Here is a 17,821-nt window from a genome sequence, read left to right as displayed (position 1 = left end):
AGAAAAAAGGCTGTGAAATCAATTCTACCAATGCCGTAGCAATTAAAATGATGCATCTTAACTTACTTCTGGCTGAACTGGTTGATAGCATTATTTCAGCAGGGCTTGGAAAACCAGTTTGGTGTTTTAGATGATCTGAGAGAGGTGACTTTCATTTTGTCACATGGTAATCCCAAGGGTCCAGTTCCTCATTCCAATCCACTCCATGTTTATGAAAGTTCATTAGCTGGAACAGTAAGAAGAAAAAAATGTCAGTGAAGGAAGTCATCCAGTCCTGATAAGTTGACATGTATAATAAAGTTGATGGTGTTATTTATTGCTAAGGTAGTCCTGGTTAAGGGTTACATGTGTGTACAGTTGGAGGAGGGGCAGGCAAAACGGAATGTAGCTAAGTAAAGTGAAATAGAGCTGATGTATTCAGAGCTTACGTTGCTAGAGGTGAGATCAGTTACCTACTTGCAGCTGAAATTTCAAACTTCTGCTTAGTGGGGACCTGAGTGGACAAATGGTGACTGATAGTTGGAAATATCAGCAGACATCTTAAATTTTATGCTCAAATGAATGAGCAATGAACCAGGAGAATAAGTCCAGTTGTTTTCAGCTGCTGGTAATTTTTACCTTTTTATTTAAAATCACAGCGCCTTTTTCAATGAATGCCCATGTGACTGTGGCTTATTACAATGAAACCAGCAACTACACTTCAACAGAGACATGTGAATGTGGTGTTTATGGATTAGCCTCACCGGTGGCTAATGCTATGGGGGTGGTGGGCATCCCTAAGAACAGTAACTACCAAGCTTGTGACTACAACACTGAGTTTACTAATACTAAGAAGCCTTGGATTGCACTGATAGAAAGAGGTAATTGTACATTTTCAGAAAAAATTCAAGCAGCAGGCAGAAAAAATGCTGATGCTGTTGTGATTTACAATGTTCCAGAGACTGGCAACCAGACGATACAGATGGCAAATTTCGGTAAGTAAGAACTGATTCCCAAAGAGGGTTAATGTCTTTGTTTATCTTAACATGGTATTTCCATCTACAGTGACTCTAGGGTCTGTCAATGAGGTTGTAAAACAAGTGTATTTTAAATTTTCTTGCCTGGCACTACTCTGAATTACTTTACTATTATTTAATATTGGCAATTAATTTGTTCCAAGGTCAAAAGCAATTCATGAAGTGGTTCCTGTTTTCTTTCATGATGTTCTTAGCTCTACTAGTTTTCTCAGTGTGTATTACATAATTGCTTTTTAATAAATGTGCCTTTACCTGTAAACATTCAAGAAAATATAAATATTTTAATTTCATTCTTAATTTGTACTTTTCAGTTTGATTCAGGGTTGTTTGTATTCAAGTGTGCAGTAACTGCAAAACGGATTCATTATTATGATTAAACAGTAGCATATTGTAAGTGTGAAAAAATGTTTACAGAAATGAGAATTCAACTCTCTGCTGTATGCATGTGAGATTTTAATGTCTGTGGGACTAATATTTATAAAACTACTCTGTAAGAAACATTATACATTGAAAACGGTAAGGCTGAAATTGGATACCTCTGTAATTCACACCAAAAGTAAAGATTTCCCTTAAAAATGTTTACTTATGACTTCTTAAGTAAATATAATTATCTAATTTATTAATTTTGTGAAGGAATTTACTTCTTAGAATTACTGTTTTCATTTTGTAAAAAATGCCACTTTCCAAATAAATGGTTTTAAACCAGTGAAGAAGTAGACTTCTGAAACAAGTTTTCTATACTGTAGGTGGGTATAGGTTTTTTTGACCCCAGACTTGGCCAAAGGAGAAAAATGGTAATTTCAAACACGGTAAGATCTGGTCGAACACAATACCAGGATAATTGGTATTCTCACCACCAAGTTTGGCCTCTGAGAAGATTAATGTAAATTAAGTCAACCAGATTTCAGAACTGTAAGAAAAAAACAAATTTGTGTTAAGAGTAGTAGAGTGGAACATCCAGGTTGTGTACCCACAGTATGGCAATTTAGCACTAATCTTTGAAAAACAAGCTGCTTGTTTCTCTGGGTATCAAAAACTAGGTAACATCGTCTTTAACAGTACAAAATTATTGTAAATGTACAAAACTCTACTTGCTACCTTTTTTAACATATCCTGGACATTTCGAGAACCCAGGCATTCACATTTTTTTCTTTTGAAGTTAAGAGCACTTCATAAACATTCTCTGCATGTTCCTATAATTTTACGAGTGACTTTTATTTTTGTAGAAATAAAATGAGGTGGCTTTCTGTTGAAAAATAGAAATTAAACCTTTTCTAAGGAACCTACTTGCTCTATGTTTCAACTTAGAGATTCTGAGTATTCTAGGTTTCCTTTTACATGCATAGCCACATTCTGCTGTTCACTCCCCTGCTTTCTTTAGGATAATTTTCTTTCTTTTTTTTAAATTGAAGTATAGTTGATTTACAATGTTGTGTTACTCTCAGGTGTTAAGCAAAGTGATTCAGTTATATATATATATATATATATATATATATATATATATATATATATATATATATATATATATATATATATTTTATTTCTATATTTCTATATTTCTATATTTCTATATTTCTATATTTATATATATATATATATATATATGTTCTTTTTCAGATTATTTTCCCATATAGGTTATTATAAAATATTGAGTATAGTTCCCTGTGCTATGCAGTAGGTCCTTGTTGTTTATTTTATATATAGTAGTGTGTATATGTTACCCCAAAATTCCTGATTTATTATTCCTCCCCACCTTTCTCCTTTGGTAAACATAAGTTTGTTTTCTGTCTGTGAGTCTGTTTCTGTTTTATAAATCTTCTGCTTTTTTAAAAGTATAAACAGCATCAAACTAAATAGTAGTCATGTTTTCCAAACTTGCTTTGCATCATGCAGTAAGGGCCAACTACTGGAAAGTAGGTGCCCAGCCATTGAATTTAAAAGTCTGACCAAAACAGTAAATCTCTCCAAAAGGCATGCACAGTCATTTGAGTATATGTCTCTGAGCAGAATTTAAGAAACAAAGCAGTTACATTTATCATTGAATATATACTTCCAATATAATCAAGGATATGTGATCAAAAACATTTTTTAATACTATGGCATTGCCCGTTTTAAAATAAGCACATTTGAAAAGATAGCATAATCATAGTAATTGTAATAGTTAATATTTATTGCCATTTAATATATGTCAGGCACGGTTTTAGGGTCTTTATTTAATGAATGTTGATCTTTAACATTGAACGATCTCAACCCCAAAGAATTAAAATTGTAAGTTTAATGTTTTGCCGTTATAAAACCTGTCAGCTAGTGTGTCACTGGAGTTCTTCCTTCCCAGAAATTTCTCTTATATAGAAACTATTATATGATTCAGTTGACAAACATAGGGAAGGGAGTGTGGATATGAAAGCTCTATGATCAGCCCCTAGACCATTAAAGATTGAGTCATTATTTTATAACATAAGCCAAAATTGTGTTTGTTTTTGCTGTCTTTCATTAGGGTTTTGTTTAGGCACAGAGGGTAGGGCAACAACTCGTCCTCCTCATCCTACAAAAGCTCAAGGCTTTACCATCTATCACATTATCTTTTTTTTAATTAGTTATCTATTTTATACATATTAGTGTATATATGTCAATCCCAATCTCCCAATTCATCCCACCACCACCACCCCCACCAAATTCCCCCCTTGGTGTCCATACGTTAGTTCTCTACATCTGTGTCTCTATTTCTGCCCTACAAACCAGTTCATCTGTACTGTTTTTCTAGGTTCCCCATACCTGCGTTAATATATGATATTTGTTTTTCTCTTTCTGACTGACTTCACTCTGTATGACAGTCTCTAGATCCATCCACATCTCTACAAATGACCCAGTTTCGTTCCTTTTTATGGCTGAGTAATATTCCATTGTATATATGTACCACATCTTCTTTACCCATTCGTCTGTCAATGGGCATTTAGGTTGCTTCCATCTCCTGGCTATTGTAAATAGAGTAGCAATGAACATTGTGGTACATGACTCTTTTTGAATTATGGCTTTCTCAGGGTATATGCCCAGGAGTGGGATTGCTGGGTCATATGGTAATTCTATTTTTAGTTTTTTAAGGAATCTCCATACTGTTCTCCATAGTGGCTGTATCAATTTACATTCCCACCAACAGTGCAAGAGGGTTCCCGTTTCTCCACACCCTCTCCAGCATTTCTTGTTTGTAGATTTTCTGATGATGGCCATTCTAACTGGTGTGAAGTGATACCTCATTGTAGTTTTGATTTGCAGTTCTCTAATAATTAGTGATGTTGAGCAACTTTTCATGTGCTTCTTGGCCAACTGTATGTCTTCTTTTGAGAAATGTCTATTTAGGTCTTCTGCCCATTTTTGGATTGGGTTGTTTGTTTTTTTAATATTGATCTGCATGAGCTGTTTATATATTTTGGAGATTAATCCTTTGTCCATTGATTCATTTGCAAATATTTTCTCCCATTCTGAGGGATGTCTTTCCGTCTTGTTTGTAGTTTCCCTTGTTGTGCAAAGACTTTTAAGTTTCATTAGGTCCCATTTGTTTATTTTTGTTTTTATTTCCATCATTTTACAAGGTGGATCAGAAAAGATCTTGCAGTGATTTATGTCAAAGAGTGTTCTTCCTATGTTTTCCACTAAGAGTTTTATAGTGTCCAGTCTTACATTTAGGTCTCTAATCCATTTTGAGTTTATTTTTGTGTATGGTGTTAGGGAGTGTTCTAATTTCATTCTTTTACATGTAGCTGTCCAGTTTTCCCAGCACCACTTATTGAACAGACTGTCTTTTCTCCATTGTATATCCTTGCCTCTGTTGTCATAGATTAGTTGACTATAGGTGTGTGGGTTTATCCCTAGGCTTTCTATCCTGTTCCATTGATCAACATTTCTGTTTTTGTGCCAGTACCATACTGTCTTAATTACTGTAGCTTTGTAGTATAGTGTGAAGTCAGGGAGTCTGATTCCTCCAGCTCCGTTTTTTTCCCTCAAGACTGCTTTGGCTATTGGAGGTTTTTTGTGTTTCCATACAAATTTTAAGGTTTTTTGTTCTAGTTCTGTAAAAAATGCCAGTGGTACTTTGATAGGGATTGCATTGAATGTGTAGATTGCTTTGGGTAGTATAGTCATTTTAACAATATTGATTCTTCCAATCCAAGAACATGGTATATCTCTCCATCTGTCTGTGTCATCTTTGATTTCTTTCATCAGTGTCTTATAGTTTTCTGAGTACAGGTTTTTACCTCCTTAGGTAGGTTTATTCCTAGGTATTTTGTTCTTTTTGTTGCAATGGTGAATGGGATTGTTTCCTTAATTTCTCTTTCCAGTCTTTCATTGTTAGTGTATAGGAAGAATGCAAGAGATTTCTGTGCATTAATTTTGTATCCTGCAACTTTACCAAGTTCATTGATTAGCTCTAGTAATTTTCTGGTGGCATCTTTAGGATTCTCTATATATAGTATCATGTCATCTGCAAACAGTGGCAGTTTTACTTCTTCTTTTCCAATTTGTATTCCTTTTATTTCTTTGGCTTCTCTGATTGCCGTGGCTAGGACTTCCAAAACTATGTTGAATAATAGTGGTGAGAGTAGACATCCTTGTCTTGTTCCTGATCTTAGAGGAAATGCTTTCAGTTTTTCACCATTGAGAATGATGTTTGCTGTGGGTTTGTTGCATATGGTCTTTATTATGTTGAGGTAGGTTCCCTCTATGCCCACTTTCTGGAAAGTTTTTATCATAAATGGGTGTTGAATTTCATCAAAAGCTTTTTCTGCATCTATTGAAATGATCATATGTTTTTTATTCTTCAATTTGTTAATATAGTGTATCACATTGATTGATTTGAGTATACTGAAGAATCCTTGCATCCCTGGGATAAATCCCATTTGGTCATGGTGTATGATCCTTCTAGTGTGCTGTTGGATTCTGTTTGCTGGTATTTTGTTGAGGATTTTTACATCTATGTTCATCAGTGATATTGGTTTGTAATTTTCTTTTTTTGTAGTATCTTTGTTTGGTTTTGGTATCAGGGTGATGGTAGAATGAGTTTAGGAGTGTTCCTTCCTCTGCAATTTTTTGGAAGAGTTTGAGAAGGATGGATGTTAGCTCTTCTCTAAAGGTTTGATAGAATTCACCTGTGAAGCCATCTGGTCCTGGACTTTTGTTTGTTGGAAGAGTTTTAGTCACAGTTTCAATTTCATTACTTGTGATTGGTCTGTTTATATTTTCTATTTCTTCCTGGTTCAGTCTTGGAAGGTTATACCTTTCTAAGAATTTGTCCCTTTCTTCCAGGTTGTCCATTTTATTGGCAAAGAGTTGCTTGTAGTAGTCTCCTATGATGCTTAGTATTTCTGCAGTGTCCATTGTAACTTCTCCTTTTTCTTTTTTAATTTTATTGATTTGAGTCCTCTCCCTCTTTTTCTTGATGAGTCTGGCTAAAGGTTTATCAATTTTGTTTATCTTCTCAAAGAACCAGCTTTAGTTTTATTTATCTTTGCTATTGTTTTCTTTGTTTCTATTTCATTTATTTCTGCTCTGATCTTTATGATTTCTTTCCTTCTACTAACTTTGGGTTTTGTTTGTTCTTCTTTCTCTAGTTCCTTTAGGTGTAAGCTTAGATTGTTTATTTGAGACTTTTCTTGTTTCTTGAGGTAGGGTTGTGCTGCTATTAACTTCCCTCTTAGAACTGCTTTTCCTGCATCCCATAGGTTTTGGATCATCATGTTTTCATTGTCATTTGTCTCTAGGTATTTTTTGATTTCCTCTTTGATTTCTTCAGTGATCTCCTGTTTATTTAGTAATGTATTGTTTACCCTCCATGTGTTTGTATTTTTTACGTTTTTTTCCCTGTAATTGATTTCCAGTCTCATAGCATTGTGGTCGGAAAAGATGCTTGATATGATTTCAATTTTCTTAAATTTACCGAGGCTTGATTTGTGACCCAAGATGTGATCTATCCCGGAGAATGTTCTGTGTGCACTGGAGAAGAAAGTGTAGTCTGCTCTTTTTGGATGGAATATCCTATAAATATCAATTAAATCTATCTGGTCTATTGTGTCATCTAAAGCTTGTTTTTTCTTATTAATTTTCTGTCTGGATGATCTGTCCATTGGTGAAAGTGGGGTGTTAAAGTTCCCTACTATTATTGTGTTACTGTCGATTTCCCCTTTTCTGGCTGTTAGCATTTGCCTTATGTATTGAGGTGCTCCTATCTTGGGTGCATAAATATTTAAAATTGTTACATCTTCTTCTTGGATTGATCCCTTGATCATTATGTAGCGTCCTTCCTTGTGTCTTATAATAGTCTTTATGTTAAAGTCTATTTTGTCTGATATGAGAATTGCTACTCCAGCTTTCTTTTGATTTCCATTTGCATGGAATATCTTTTTCCATCCCCTCACTTTCAGACTATATGTGTCCCTAGGTCTGAAGTGGGTCTCTTGTAGACAGCATATATATGGGTCTTGTTTTGGTATCCATTCAGCAAGCCTGTGTCTTTTGGTTGGAGCATTTAATCCATTCACGTTCAAGGTAATTATTGATATGTATGTTCCTATGACCATTTCCTTAATTGTTATGGGTTTGTTTTTGTAGGTCCTTTTCTTCTATTATGTTTCCCACTTAGAGAAGTTCCTTTAGCATTTATCGTAGAGCTGGTTTGGTGGTGCTGAATTCTCTTAGCTTTTGCTTGTCCATAAACCTTTGGATTTCTCCGTCGAATCTGAATGAGATCCTTGCCGGGGAGAGTAATCTTGGTTGTAGGTTCTTCCCTTTCATCACTTTAAATAGAAAATGCCACACCCTTCTGGCTTGTAGAGTTTCTGCTGAGAAATCAGCTGTTAACCTTATGGGAGTTCTCCTGTATGTTATTTGTCATTTTTCCCTTGTTGCTTTCAGTAATTTTTCTTTGTCTTTAATTTTTGTCAGTTTGATTACTATGTGTCTCGGCATGTTTCTCCTTGGGTTTATCCTGCCTGGGACTCTCTGCGCTTCCTGGACTTGGGTGGCTATTTCCTTTCCCATGTTAGGGACGTTTTCATCTATAATCTCTTCAAATATTTTATCACGTCCTTTCTCTCTCTCTTCTCCTTCTATAATGCAAATGTTGTTGAGTTTAATGTTGTCCCAGAGGTCTCTTGGGCTGTCTTCATTTCTTTTCATTCTTTTTTCTTTATTCTGTTCCATGGCAGTGAATTCCACCATTCTGTCTTCCAGGTCACTTATCCGTTCTTCTGCCTCAGTTATTCTGCTATTGATTCCTTCTAGTGTATTTTTCATTTCAGTTATTGTATTGTTCATCTCTGTTTGTTTGCTCTTTCATGCTTCTAGGTCTTTGTTAAACATTTCTTGCATATTCTCGATCTTTACCTCCATTTTTTTCTGAGGTCCTGGATCATCTTCACTATCATTATTCTGAATTCTTTTTCTGGAAGGTTGCCTATCTCCACTTCATTTAGTTGTTTTTCTGGGGTTTTATCTTGTTCCTTCATCTGGTACAAAGTCCTCTGCCTTTTCATTTTGTCTCTCTTTCTGTGAATGTGGTTTTCCTTCCACAGGCTGCAGAACTGTAGTTCTTCTTGCTTCTGCTGTGTGCCCTCTGGTGGATGAGGCATCTAAGAGGCTTGTGCAAGTTTCCTGATGGGAGAGACTGGTGGTAGGTAGAGCTGACTGTTGCTTTGGTGAGCAGAGTTCAGCAAAACTTTAATCCTCTTGTCTTCTGATGGGTGGGGCTGGGTTCCCTCCCTGTTGGTTATTTGGCCTGAGGCAACCCAGCACTGGAGCCTACCTGGTTCTTTGGTGGGGCTAATGGTGGACTCTGGGAGGGCTCATGCCAAGGAGTACTCCCCAGAACTTCTGCTGCCAGTGTCCTTGTCCCCAGGGTGAGCCACAGCCACCCCCATCCTCTGCAGGAGACCCTCCCACACTTGTAGTATGTTTGGTTCAGACTCCTATGGGGTCACTGCTCCTTCCCCTGGGTCCCGATGTGCACACTACTTTGTGTGTGCCCTCCAAGAGTGGAGTCTCTGTTTCCCTCAGTCCTGTCAAAAAGTCTTGCAATCAAATCCTGCTATGCTTCAAAGTCTGATTCTCTAGGAATTCCTCCTCCCATTGCCAGACCCCCAGGTTGGGAAGCCTGACATGGGGCTCAGGACCTTCACTCCAGTGAGTGGACTTCTGTGGTATAATTGTTCTCCAGTTTGTGAGTCACCCACCCAGCAGTTATGGGACTTAATTTTATTGTGATTGTGCCCCTCCTACCTTCTCACTGTGGCTTCTCCTTTGTCTTTGGCTGTGGGGTATCTTTTTTGGTGAGTTCCAGTGTCTTCCTTTTGTTGATTGTTCAGCAGTTAGTTGTGATTCCGGTGCTCTCGCAAGAGGGAGTGAGCACATGTCCTTCTACTCTGCCATCTTGAACCAATCTTTGAGTGTTCTATCACCTTATCTTTTATCACCCCTAAAAACCACCTTTTCAGAAAACCACACTCTAGCCCCCCTCAGGGATGTGGACCCCCTTCACTTCCTTGGTTGCCGCTATCTCTTCATTCCTTCCATCCCATTTTCCATGCTAGGCCTTCCTAGCCTTTCCACAATGCTGTGCCTCTTTATGTCTTACTGATGTCAATGCCCTCCAAGCAAAGGCTCCTAGGAACAGACCTGTAGTTGAAAAAGTTTGGTTTATTACTTACTGCAGCAAAGGTAGAATGCACACCATGGGAAACGATGGGGTATCTCAATAAGAGGGCTTAAGAAAGGATTTATAGGATTTGGGCTTGCTTCAGATGATTTGGGGGAGGGTTTAAGGAAGCAGGCCATTGACCAGCCAGCCCAGTTTGCCTGAGACAGGGATTTCCTGGAACTTGGGACTTTCAGTGCTAAAACCAGGAAATTCCTGGGAAAACCAAGCTGAGTAGGTCACTCTAGCTGGCTTTGTTCTGGATTTGGATACTGTCAGAAAGTAGGGGGTAATTCTGTGATTGGATTTCTAAATAAACCTTATTTGTAAGTGGGGAAGACTAACCTGAAGCTACAGCTGTAATTAGTAAAGAAGCAACAGTCACTCATGTTAGCCAGGATGGGAGATGTCTGGTCATTTTTGTGACTTGGATGATGTTCATATTTTGACTGGGCTCAGACATGATTATGGAATGGTCTTGTTTTTGTCTTGATCTATCATGGCACAGAATGACCTTCTCTACTGTTGATGCTCTGTGAAATTATTTATATTCAACAAGAAAACACCAAAGCCTGATTGGTAGTGCCAGGCCAGGTCCCAGATGTCAAGGGCTGCTTGCCTCTTTCTCAACAACAGTATACTACGCCTATGTCTTTACTGCTGTGCAAATACATTATCTCCTTCCATTTTATGTATCAGTGCTTCCCCATCCCCTATAGCCTGCCTTCAAGGTCCCCAGCAAGCCTAAGGGATGCTTCTGCACTCCTTGCTTCTCATGGTTTCATGATGTGGATACAGAATGTCTTTACTCCTGGGCCCAATCCATTCATAGCCCCGCTACTAGCAGTATCTCTTTTCTGAAGGGGACAACTTCAGTCTGAGAAGTGCTCCCACCAAGGAGGAATGGTGTCTAACCTAGTACTTGGAGGTAAACCTTTAATTCTAAGTTTCCCAGTTTGCAGTGTGTTTTGGTTTGCATTTTGATGCAGTTGGAAGTAGAAAGATACGCTTATGGTATCCTTAAGTAATTATGTAACTTCCTAACAATTTCCAAATGCTCCAGAGACGTCCATCCATCCAGTTGTCCCAGATGTGCAAGAAAAGGCAGGACTCCTCTGTTATTAAAGCAGAAACTTCAGACTATGTTAAGTACTTGCTTGCTGACAGAACAGGTTTTGAAAGTTATATATGCTATTAATAGGTTAATTGCCCTAAGAAAAGATTAGAGTTTAATGTAGTTTATTACAGCAAAATCAGTAATCTAAGAGGAATAAAATGTTTCTTAACGTTTTTATCATTACGACTGTGTTCAGCGAAGTGTATTACAGGGTGAGGTCTGCAGCATTTCAGAATCCCCCAAACTCACCAATTCCCCAGCAATTAAGTACATGGAAAGGAAGGGTTTAATCAGAGTAGCAAACTCACATGTTTTAGAAAAAAATTTTTCTAGAACTGAGAGGGGAAATAAAAACATAATATATAAATGAAGTGAGAAGATAATAAAAACTTTAATAAGGCTTAGACTCCAATATATACTTGAGTTTAATTCAAGAAAACGAATCAGTTCCACTTCAAATGAATCTCAGATCTGCCCAGCACCATCTCCAAGACTTCATCCTCAGACCTCTGCAATAACTTCCTAACTCATCTCCCTGCTTCTCTTGTCCCCCTCTAAGCTCACTACCCACACTGAAGCCAAAGTGCCTTTTTAGAATAAAACCAAACCACACCTTGTTTAAAACCCTTCAGTAGCTTCCCACTGCTCTTAGAGTACATTCAGACTCATTTCCATGTCCTCATCCAGCCATGAATCACCTGGCTCATGCCCACCACTCTGACCTCATCTCCTCTCACCTCCCTACATGCCTCCTGTCCCCTACACTGAGATCCAGCCACACTGGGCTCCTTTCAGTCCCTCAATCCCACTAAATCCTTCCCTGCCTTGAGCTTGAAAATACTTGAAACCGCCCTCTTCTTCACACCCCCACATCTCATTAAAGATCAAGTCCTATTGATTCAATCTCCAAGCATTTCTGAAATCCATCCCCTTTCCCACCTTTGCTGCATCCATCCAAGCCCAGGCCAATATCCTGTCTCACCTGGACTATTGCAGTAACCTCCCAGCGGGTCTCCCTCTTATTCTCGCCCCCCTACAGAGTCTTGTCTTCCACCCAGCAGCCAGAGTGATCCCGTGGAAAATGGAATTCAGTCCCAGTTAGAAAAAAATCCAGGCTTCATGCCATGTCCTACAAAGCCCTGTGTGATGAGACCTGATTCCACACCCCTCTCTCCCACATGACTATGCCTCAGCCACTCTGGTCTTCTTTCTGTTTCTAAACCAAAAGAGCTAGCTTTTGCACTTGCTGTTCCCTCTACCGAAGTCATTTCTCTTTCATGTTTTCACATAATGCTTCCTCCAAAAATATAACCATGTCACTACTTTCTCGACATGGCAGCTGGAGCGATCCTCTAAAAATCGAGGTCGGAGCACATTGCTCTTCTTCTCAAAACCCCCCAGTGACTTTTCATTGTTCTTCAAATAAAATCTAAACTTTGCCATGCCGAAAGGACTTGCATCATCTGGCCTCTGCCTACCTTTCCAACCCAACAGTGCCACCCCTGCCCTACCAATGCCTAACCACTCTGACCTTCAGATATTTTCTCCAACCCACGAAGCTTCTTCTGTGAGGCCCTTTGTCCTTGTTTTTCTCCCTATCACCATCATCACTACCACACGTAACAGGTTCTCCGAATCCCAGTTTAAATCTCTTCTTTGAAGAACTCTCCCCCTACCGCATTAATTCCAATCAAAACCTGGTGCTCATTTCTGTTGAAATCTCTTATAATGTGTAATGATTTTCTTATTTGCATATTATCTTATAATAATAAGATGATTATTGTAATGATTTTCTTATAATGTGTAATGATTTTCTCATTTGCTTATCTGTCTTTCTGTCTTTCCCAATTGATTGTAGGTTCCAGGAGGGCAGAGACCATGTCATCCACTGTATAGTGCATAGTCTTCACTAGTTGTTAAATGAATGAAAGTTTAAGAAACTTGAAAGCAATTCCCTTTTATATATGAAAAGATAAACAAGTTTAAGTGAAGTTGATTAGGTGAATTCGGCAAACTATTGTACTTTAAAATTGTTTTTATTTTTACCTATACAAGTAATACTTTCTCCTTTAAAAAACAACACAAGATATAAAGTCCCCCTTGACTATTGCCCACAATCTCGGGCCTCTCCCAAGAGATAACTATTGTTATTCATTCAGTAGGTAACCTTTCAGGATTTTTCTATTAATTTTTACATATGTATACCTATAGAAACTACAAAGTCAACCTGTGTTTTATTTTTCACATTAATGAAGTTATTCTGTAGCCTGCTTTTGTCACTCAATAGTAGGAATTGGAGTTATTTCCATACTAATAAATTTATATTTAGATCTAATCCATTTTTAACTACTGCAAAATATTTCATAGTGTGAACAAACTCATAACTTATTCAACCACTCCCCTACTAATGGACATTTGGGTTGTTTTCAACTCTGCTCTTTTATATACAATACTTCAATGAACATAATTATCACTGATACCGAAGGAAGTTAATGATATTGACATTGCATCACTATTGATATTGCTCTTGCATGTGACTGCCTTGTTGAACTCTTATTTCATTTTAATAGTTGGCTCTTGAATTTTCAGGAAAAATGACCATTTTCTCTACAAAGCTTTACCTCATCTTTTATATTAATTGTACCTCTTCATTCTTTCCAGTGGTCTTATTCTTTTGTCTAGGGTTCTAATAGCGATAATATATACACTTTTGACGTGTTCCTGACTTTACTACCAAAATGCTCCCACTGTTCCACCATTAAGTGTGTTGTTTGATAGAAGTTTCTGGGAGATACTCCTTATCAAGTTTCAGGACTTCAGTAAGGCTTTTGAATCTTGTTATTCTTACTGACAAGCTATAATATAAATACATACGTATATACATATACTTATGTATGTATATGTGTAGATAGATATAAGATACAGCTATAGGGCTTCCCTGGTGGTGCAGTGGTTGAGAGTCCGCCTGCCAATGCAGGGGACACGGGTTCGTGCCCCGGTCTGGGAAGATCCCACATGCCGTGGAGAGGCTGGGCCCGTGAGCCATGGCCGCTGAGCCTGCGCATCCGGAGCCTGTGCTGTGCAACGGGAGAGGCCACAACAGTGAGAGGCCCATGTACTGCAAAAAAAAAAAAAAAAAAAAAAAAAAAAGATACAGCTATAGTCACTATTGTAGGATATGATCCAAAGGGGAAATCCGATAGTTTACTGTCAGCTAAGGGGAAATAATAAAGTGATATACAGAAACAAGCTGAAACTAACACACCATTGTAAAGCAATTATACTCCAATACAGATGTTTTAAAAAAAAAAGAAACAATAGGTAAAAGGGAATGTTTTGTTTTTCTTTTTTTTAGATATCATTTTATTGGTGCCCTTGATAAAAGGATTGAAAACATTTTTGTTGCTTATACATATGATTCCAAGTTGAGTGTCAAATTGTAAGACACAAACAAAATTTAAAAGTATCTTGACAAACTAGAAAAACTGTTTATTAAAACAAGATGAAGTGCCACAGTGAATAGTAAAGAATAATAAATGTAGAGACAGATATAAAATAGAAAAAAACCTGTCAGGTTTATAAGCAAAATATTTGATAGTCACATTGCACAACAAGTTAAAGAGTGATACAGTTATTTTAAAACGAGTATGATCGTGAGATATGCCAACAAGTGTATAATATGTTAGGTCTGGAAAATACCTCGGCTATGCTTGGAATTCACAAAACCCTGAAAACATCATAACCCTTACTGTAACCTGGCTTACAAAAACAGGATTTTAGTACCTCTCTCTCATACTCTCAAATAAATTCCCAAGTATCTGTCTGTCTGTCTCTCCCCACCCCCACCTCCTGCCATATAGGCATAGACATACATAACTGCATAAGAATTTATATTTTTATAAGGGAGTCAAAGATACAGTACGTCCGGATGCTGGTTTCCAGAAAAAAACAAAATGAGTAAATTCACTATGAGCTCTTTAAAGTACATTATCTCCCTTTTCTCCATTTTAAAATCTAGGAATACTTTTTTAAAATCAAGGAATATTTTGTAAGTCTAAACGTGCTTTTTGGTCATTGATATATATTTTCTACTTACCTCCTGTCCTCTTCCTTCTAAACTTTTTTTTTTTGCTTTATAACAAATTTAATCAGTTATACATATGTTTCCATATCCCCTCCCTTTTGCGTCTCCCTCCCACCCTCCCTATCCCACCCCTCCAGGCGGTCACAAAGCACTGAGCTGATCTCCCTGTGCTATGCGGCTGCTTCCCACTAGCTATCTACCTTACGTTTGGTAGTGTATATATGTCCATGCCGCTCTTTCACTTTATCACAGCTTACCCTTCCCCCTCCCCATATCCTCAAGTCCATTCTCTAGTAGGTCTGTGTCTTTATTCCTGTCTTACCCCTATGTTCTTCATGACATTTTTTAAAAATTCCATATATATGTGTTAGCATACAGTATTTGTCTTTCTCTTTCTGACTTACTTCACTCTGTATGACAGACTCTAGGTCTATCCACCTCATTACAAATAGCTCAATTTCATTTCTTTTTATGGCTGAGTAATATTCCATTGTATATATGTGCCACATCTTCCTTATCCATTCATGCGATGATGGACACTTAGGTTGTTTCCATCTCCGGGCTATTGTAAATAGGGCTGCTATGAACATTTTGGTACATGTCTCTTTTTGAATTATGGTTTTCTCAGGGTATATGCCCAGTAGTGGGATTGCTGGGTCATATGGTGGTTCTATTTGTAGATTTTTAAGGAACCTCCATACTGTTCTCCATAGTGGCTGTACCAGTTCACATTCCCACCAGCAGTGCAAGAGTGTTCCCTTTTCTCCACACCCTCTCCAGCATTTATTGTTTCTAGATTTTTTGATGATGGCCATTCTGACTGGTGTGAGATGATATCTCATTGTAGTTTTGATTTGCATTTCTCTAATGAGTAAAGATGTTGAGCATCCTTTCATGTGTTTGTTGGCTGTCTGTATATCTTCTGTGCAGAAATGTCTATTTAGGTCTTCTGCCCATTTTTGGATTGGGTTGTTTGTTTTTTTGTTATTGAGCTGCATGAGCTGCTTACAAATTTTGGAGATTAATCCTTTGTCAGTTGCTTCATTTGCAAATATTTTCTCCCATTCTGAGGGTTGTCTTTTGGTCTCGTTTATGGTTTCCTTCGCTGTGCAAAAGCTTTTAAGTTTCATTAGGTCCCATCTGTTTATTTTTGTCTTTATTTCCATTTCTCTAGGAGGTGGGTCAAAAAGGATCTTGCTGTGATTTATGTCATAGAGTGTTCTGCCTATGTTTTCCTCTAAGACTTTGATAGTTTTTGGCCTTACATTTAGGTCTTTAATCCATTTTGAGCTTATTTTTGTGTATGGTGTTAGGGAATGATCTAATCTCATACTTTTACATGTCCCTATCCAGTTTTCCCAGCACCACTTATTGAAGAGACTGTCCGTTCTCCACTGTACATTCCTGCCTCCTTTATCAAAGATAAGGTGACCATATGTCCGTGGGTTTAACTCTGGGCTTTCTATCCTGTTCCATTGATCTGTCTTTCTGTTTTTGTGCCAGTACCATACTGTCTTCATTACTGTAGCTTTGTAGTATAGTCTGAAGTCAGGGAGCCTGATTCCTCCAGCTCCATTTTTCGTTCTCAAGATTGCTTTGGCTATTCGGGGTCTTTTGTGTTTCCATACAAATTGTGAAATTTTTTGTTCTAGTTCTGTGAAAAATGCCAGTGGTAGTTTGATAGGGATTGCATTGAATCTGTAGATTGCTTTGGGTAGTAGAGTTATTTTCACAATGTTGATTCTTCCAATCCAAGAACATGGTACATCTCTCCATCTATTTGTATCATCTTTAATTTCTTTCATCAGTGTCTTATAATTTTCTGCATACAGGTCTTTTATCTCCTTAGGTAGGTTTATTCCTAGATATTTTATTCTTTTTGTTGCAATGGTAAATGGGAGTGTTTCCTTGATTTCACTTTCAGATTTTTCATCATTAGTATATAGGAATGCCAGAGATTTCTGTGCATTAATTTTGTATCCTGCAACTTTACCAAATTCATTTATTAACTCTAGTAGTTTTCTGGTAGCATCTTTAGGATTCTCTATGTATAGTATCATGTCATCTGCAAACAGTGACAGCTTTACTTCTTCTTTTCCAATTTGGATTCCTTTTATTTCCTTTTCTTCTCTGATTGCTGTGGCTAAAACTTCCAAAACTATGTTGAATAAGAGTGGTGATAGTGGGCAACCTTGTCTTGTTCCTGATCTTAGTGGAAATGGTTTCAGTTTTTCACCATTGAGGACGATGTTGGCTGTGGGTTTGTCATATATGGCCTTTATTATGTTGAGGAAAGTTCCCTCTATGCCTACTTTCTGCAGGGTTTTTATCATAAATGGGTGTTGAATTTTGTCGAAAGCTTTCTCTGCATCTATTGAGATGATCATATGGTTTTTCTCCTTCAATTTGTTAATATGGTGTACCACGTTGATTGATTTGCGTATATTGAAGAATCCTTGCATTCCTGGAATAAACCCCACTTGATCATGGTGTATGATCCTTTTAATGTGCTGTTGGATTCTTTTTGCTAGTATTTTGTTGAGGATTTTTGCATCTATGTTCATCAGTTATATTGGCCTGTAGTTTTCTTTCTTTGTGACATCCTTGTCTGGTTTTGGTATCAAGGTGATGGTGGCCTCGTAGAATGAGTTTGGGAGTGTTCCTCCCTCTGCTATATTTTGGAAGAGTTTCAGAAGGATAGGTGTTAGCTCTTCTCTAAATGCTTGATAGAATTCACCTGTGAAGCCATCTGGTCCTGGGCTTTTGTTTGTTGGAAGATTTTTTATCACAGTTTCAATTTCAGTGCTTGTGATTGGTCTGTTCATATTTTCTATTTCTTCCTGATTCAGTCTTGGCAGGTTGTGCATTTCTAAGAATTTGTCCATTTCTTCCAGGTTGTCCATTTTATTGGCATAGAGTTG

The 17,821-nt window shown here is 37.6% G+C and overlaps 1 protein-coding gene across 1 annotated transcript in view; it reads left to right on the top strand.

Moving 5' to 3' along the window:
* Window positions 1–568: 568 nt before the first annotated feature.
* Window positions 569–17,821, top strand: part of RNF128 (ring finger protein 128) — a 98,832-nt gene continuing 81,579 nt past the window's right edge. The window contains exon 1 of the mRNA XM_060087270.1: window positions 569–974. Within this exon, the coding sequence (XP_059943253.1) occupies window positions 569–974 (406 nt within the window). The remainder of the gene's footprint in view (window positions 975–17,821) is intronic.

The sequence above is a fragment of the Mesoplodon densirostris genome, chromosome X, assembly GCF_025265405.1.
Source record: "Mesoplodon densirostris isolate mMesDen1 chromosome X, mMesDen1 primary haplotype, whole genome shotgun sequence".
Taxonomy (NCBI): Eukaryota; Metazoa; Chordata; class Mammalia; order Artiodactyla; family Ziphiidae; genus Mesoplodon; species Mesoplodon densirostris.
The sequence above is the reverse complement of the archived record's forward strand: the minus strand, read 5'-3'. Positions and strand labels throughout refer to the sequence as shown.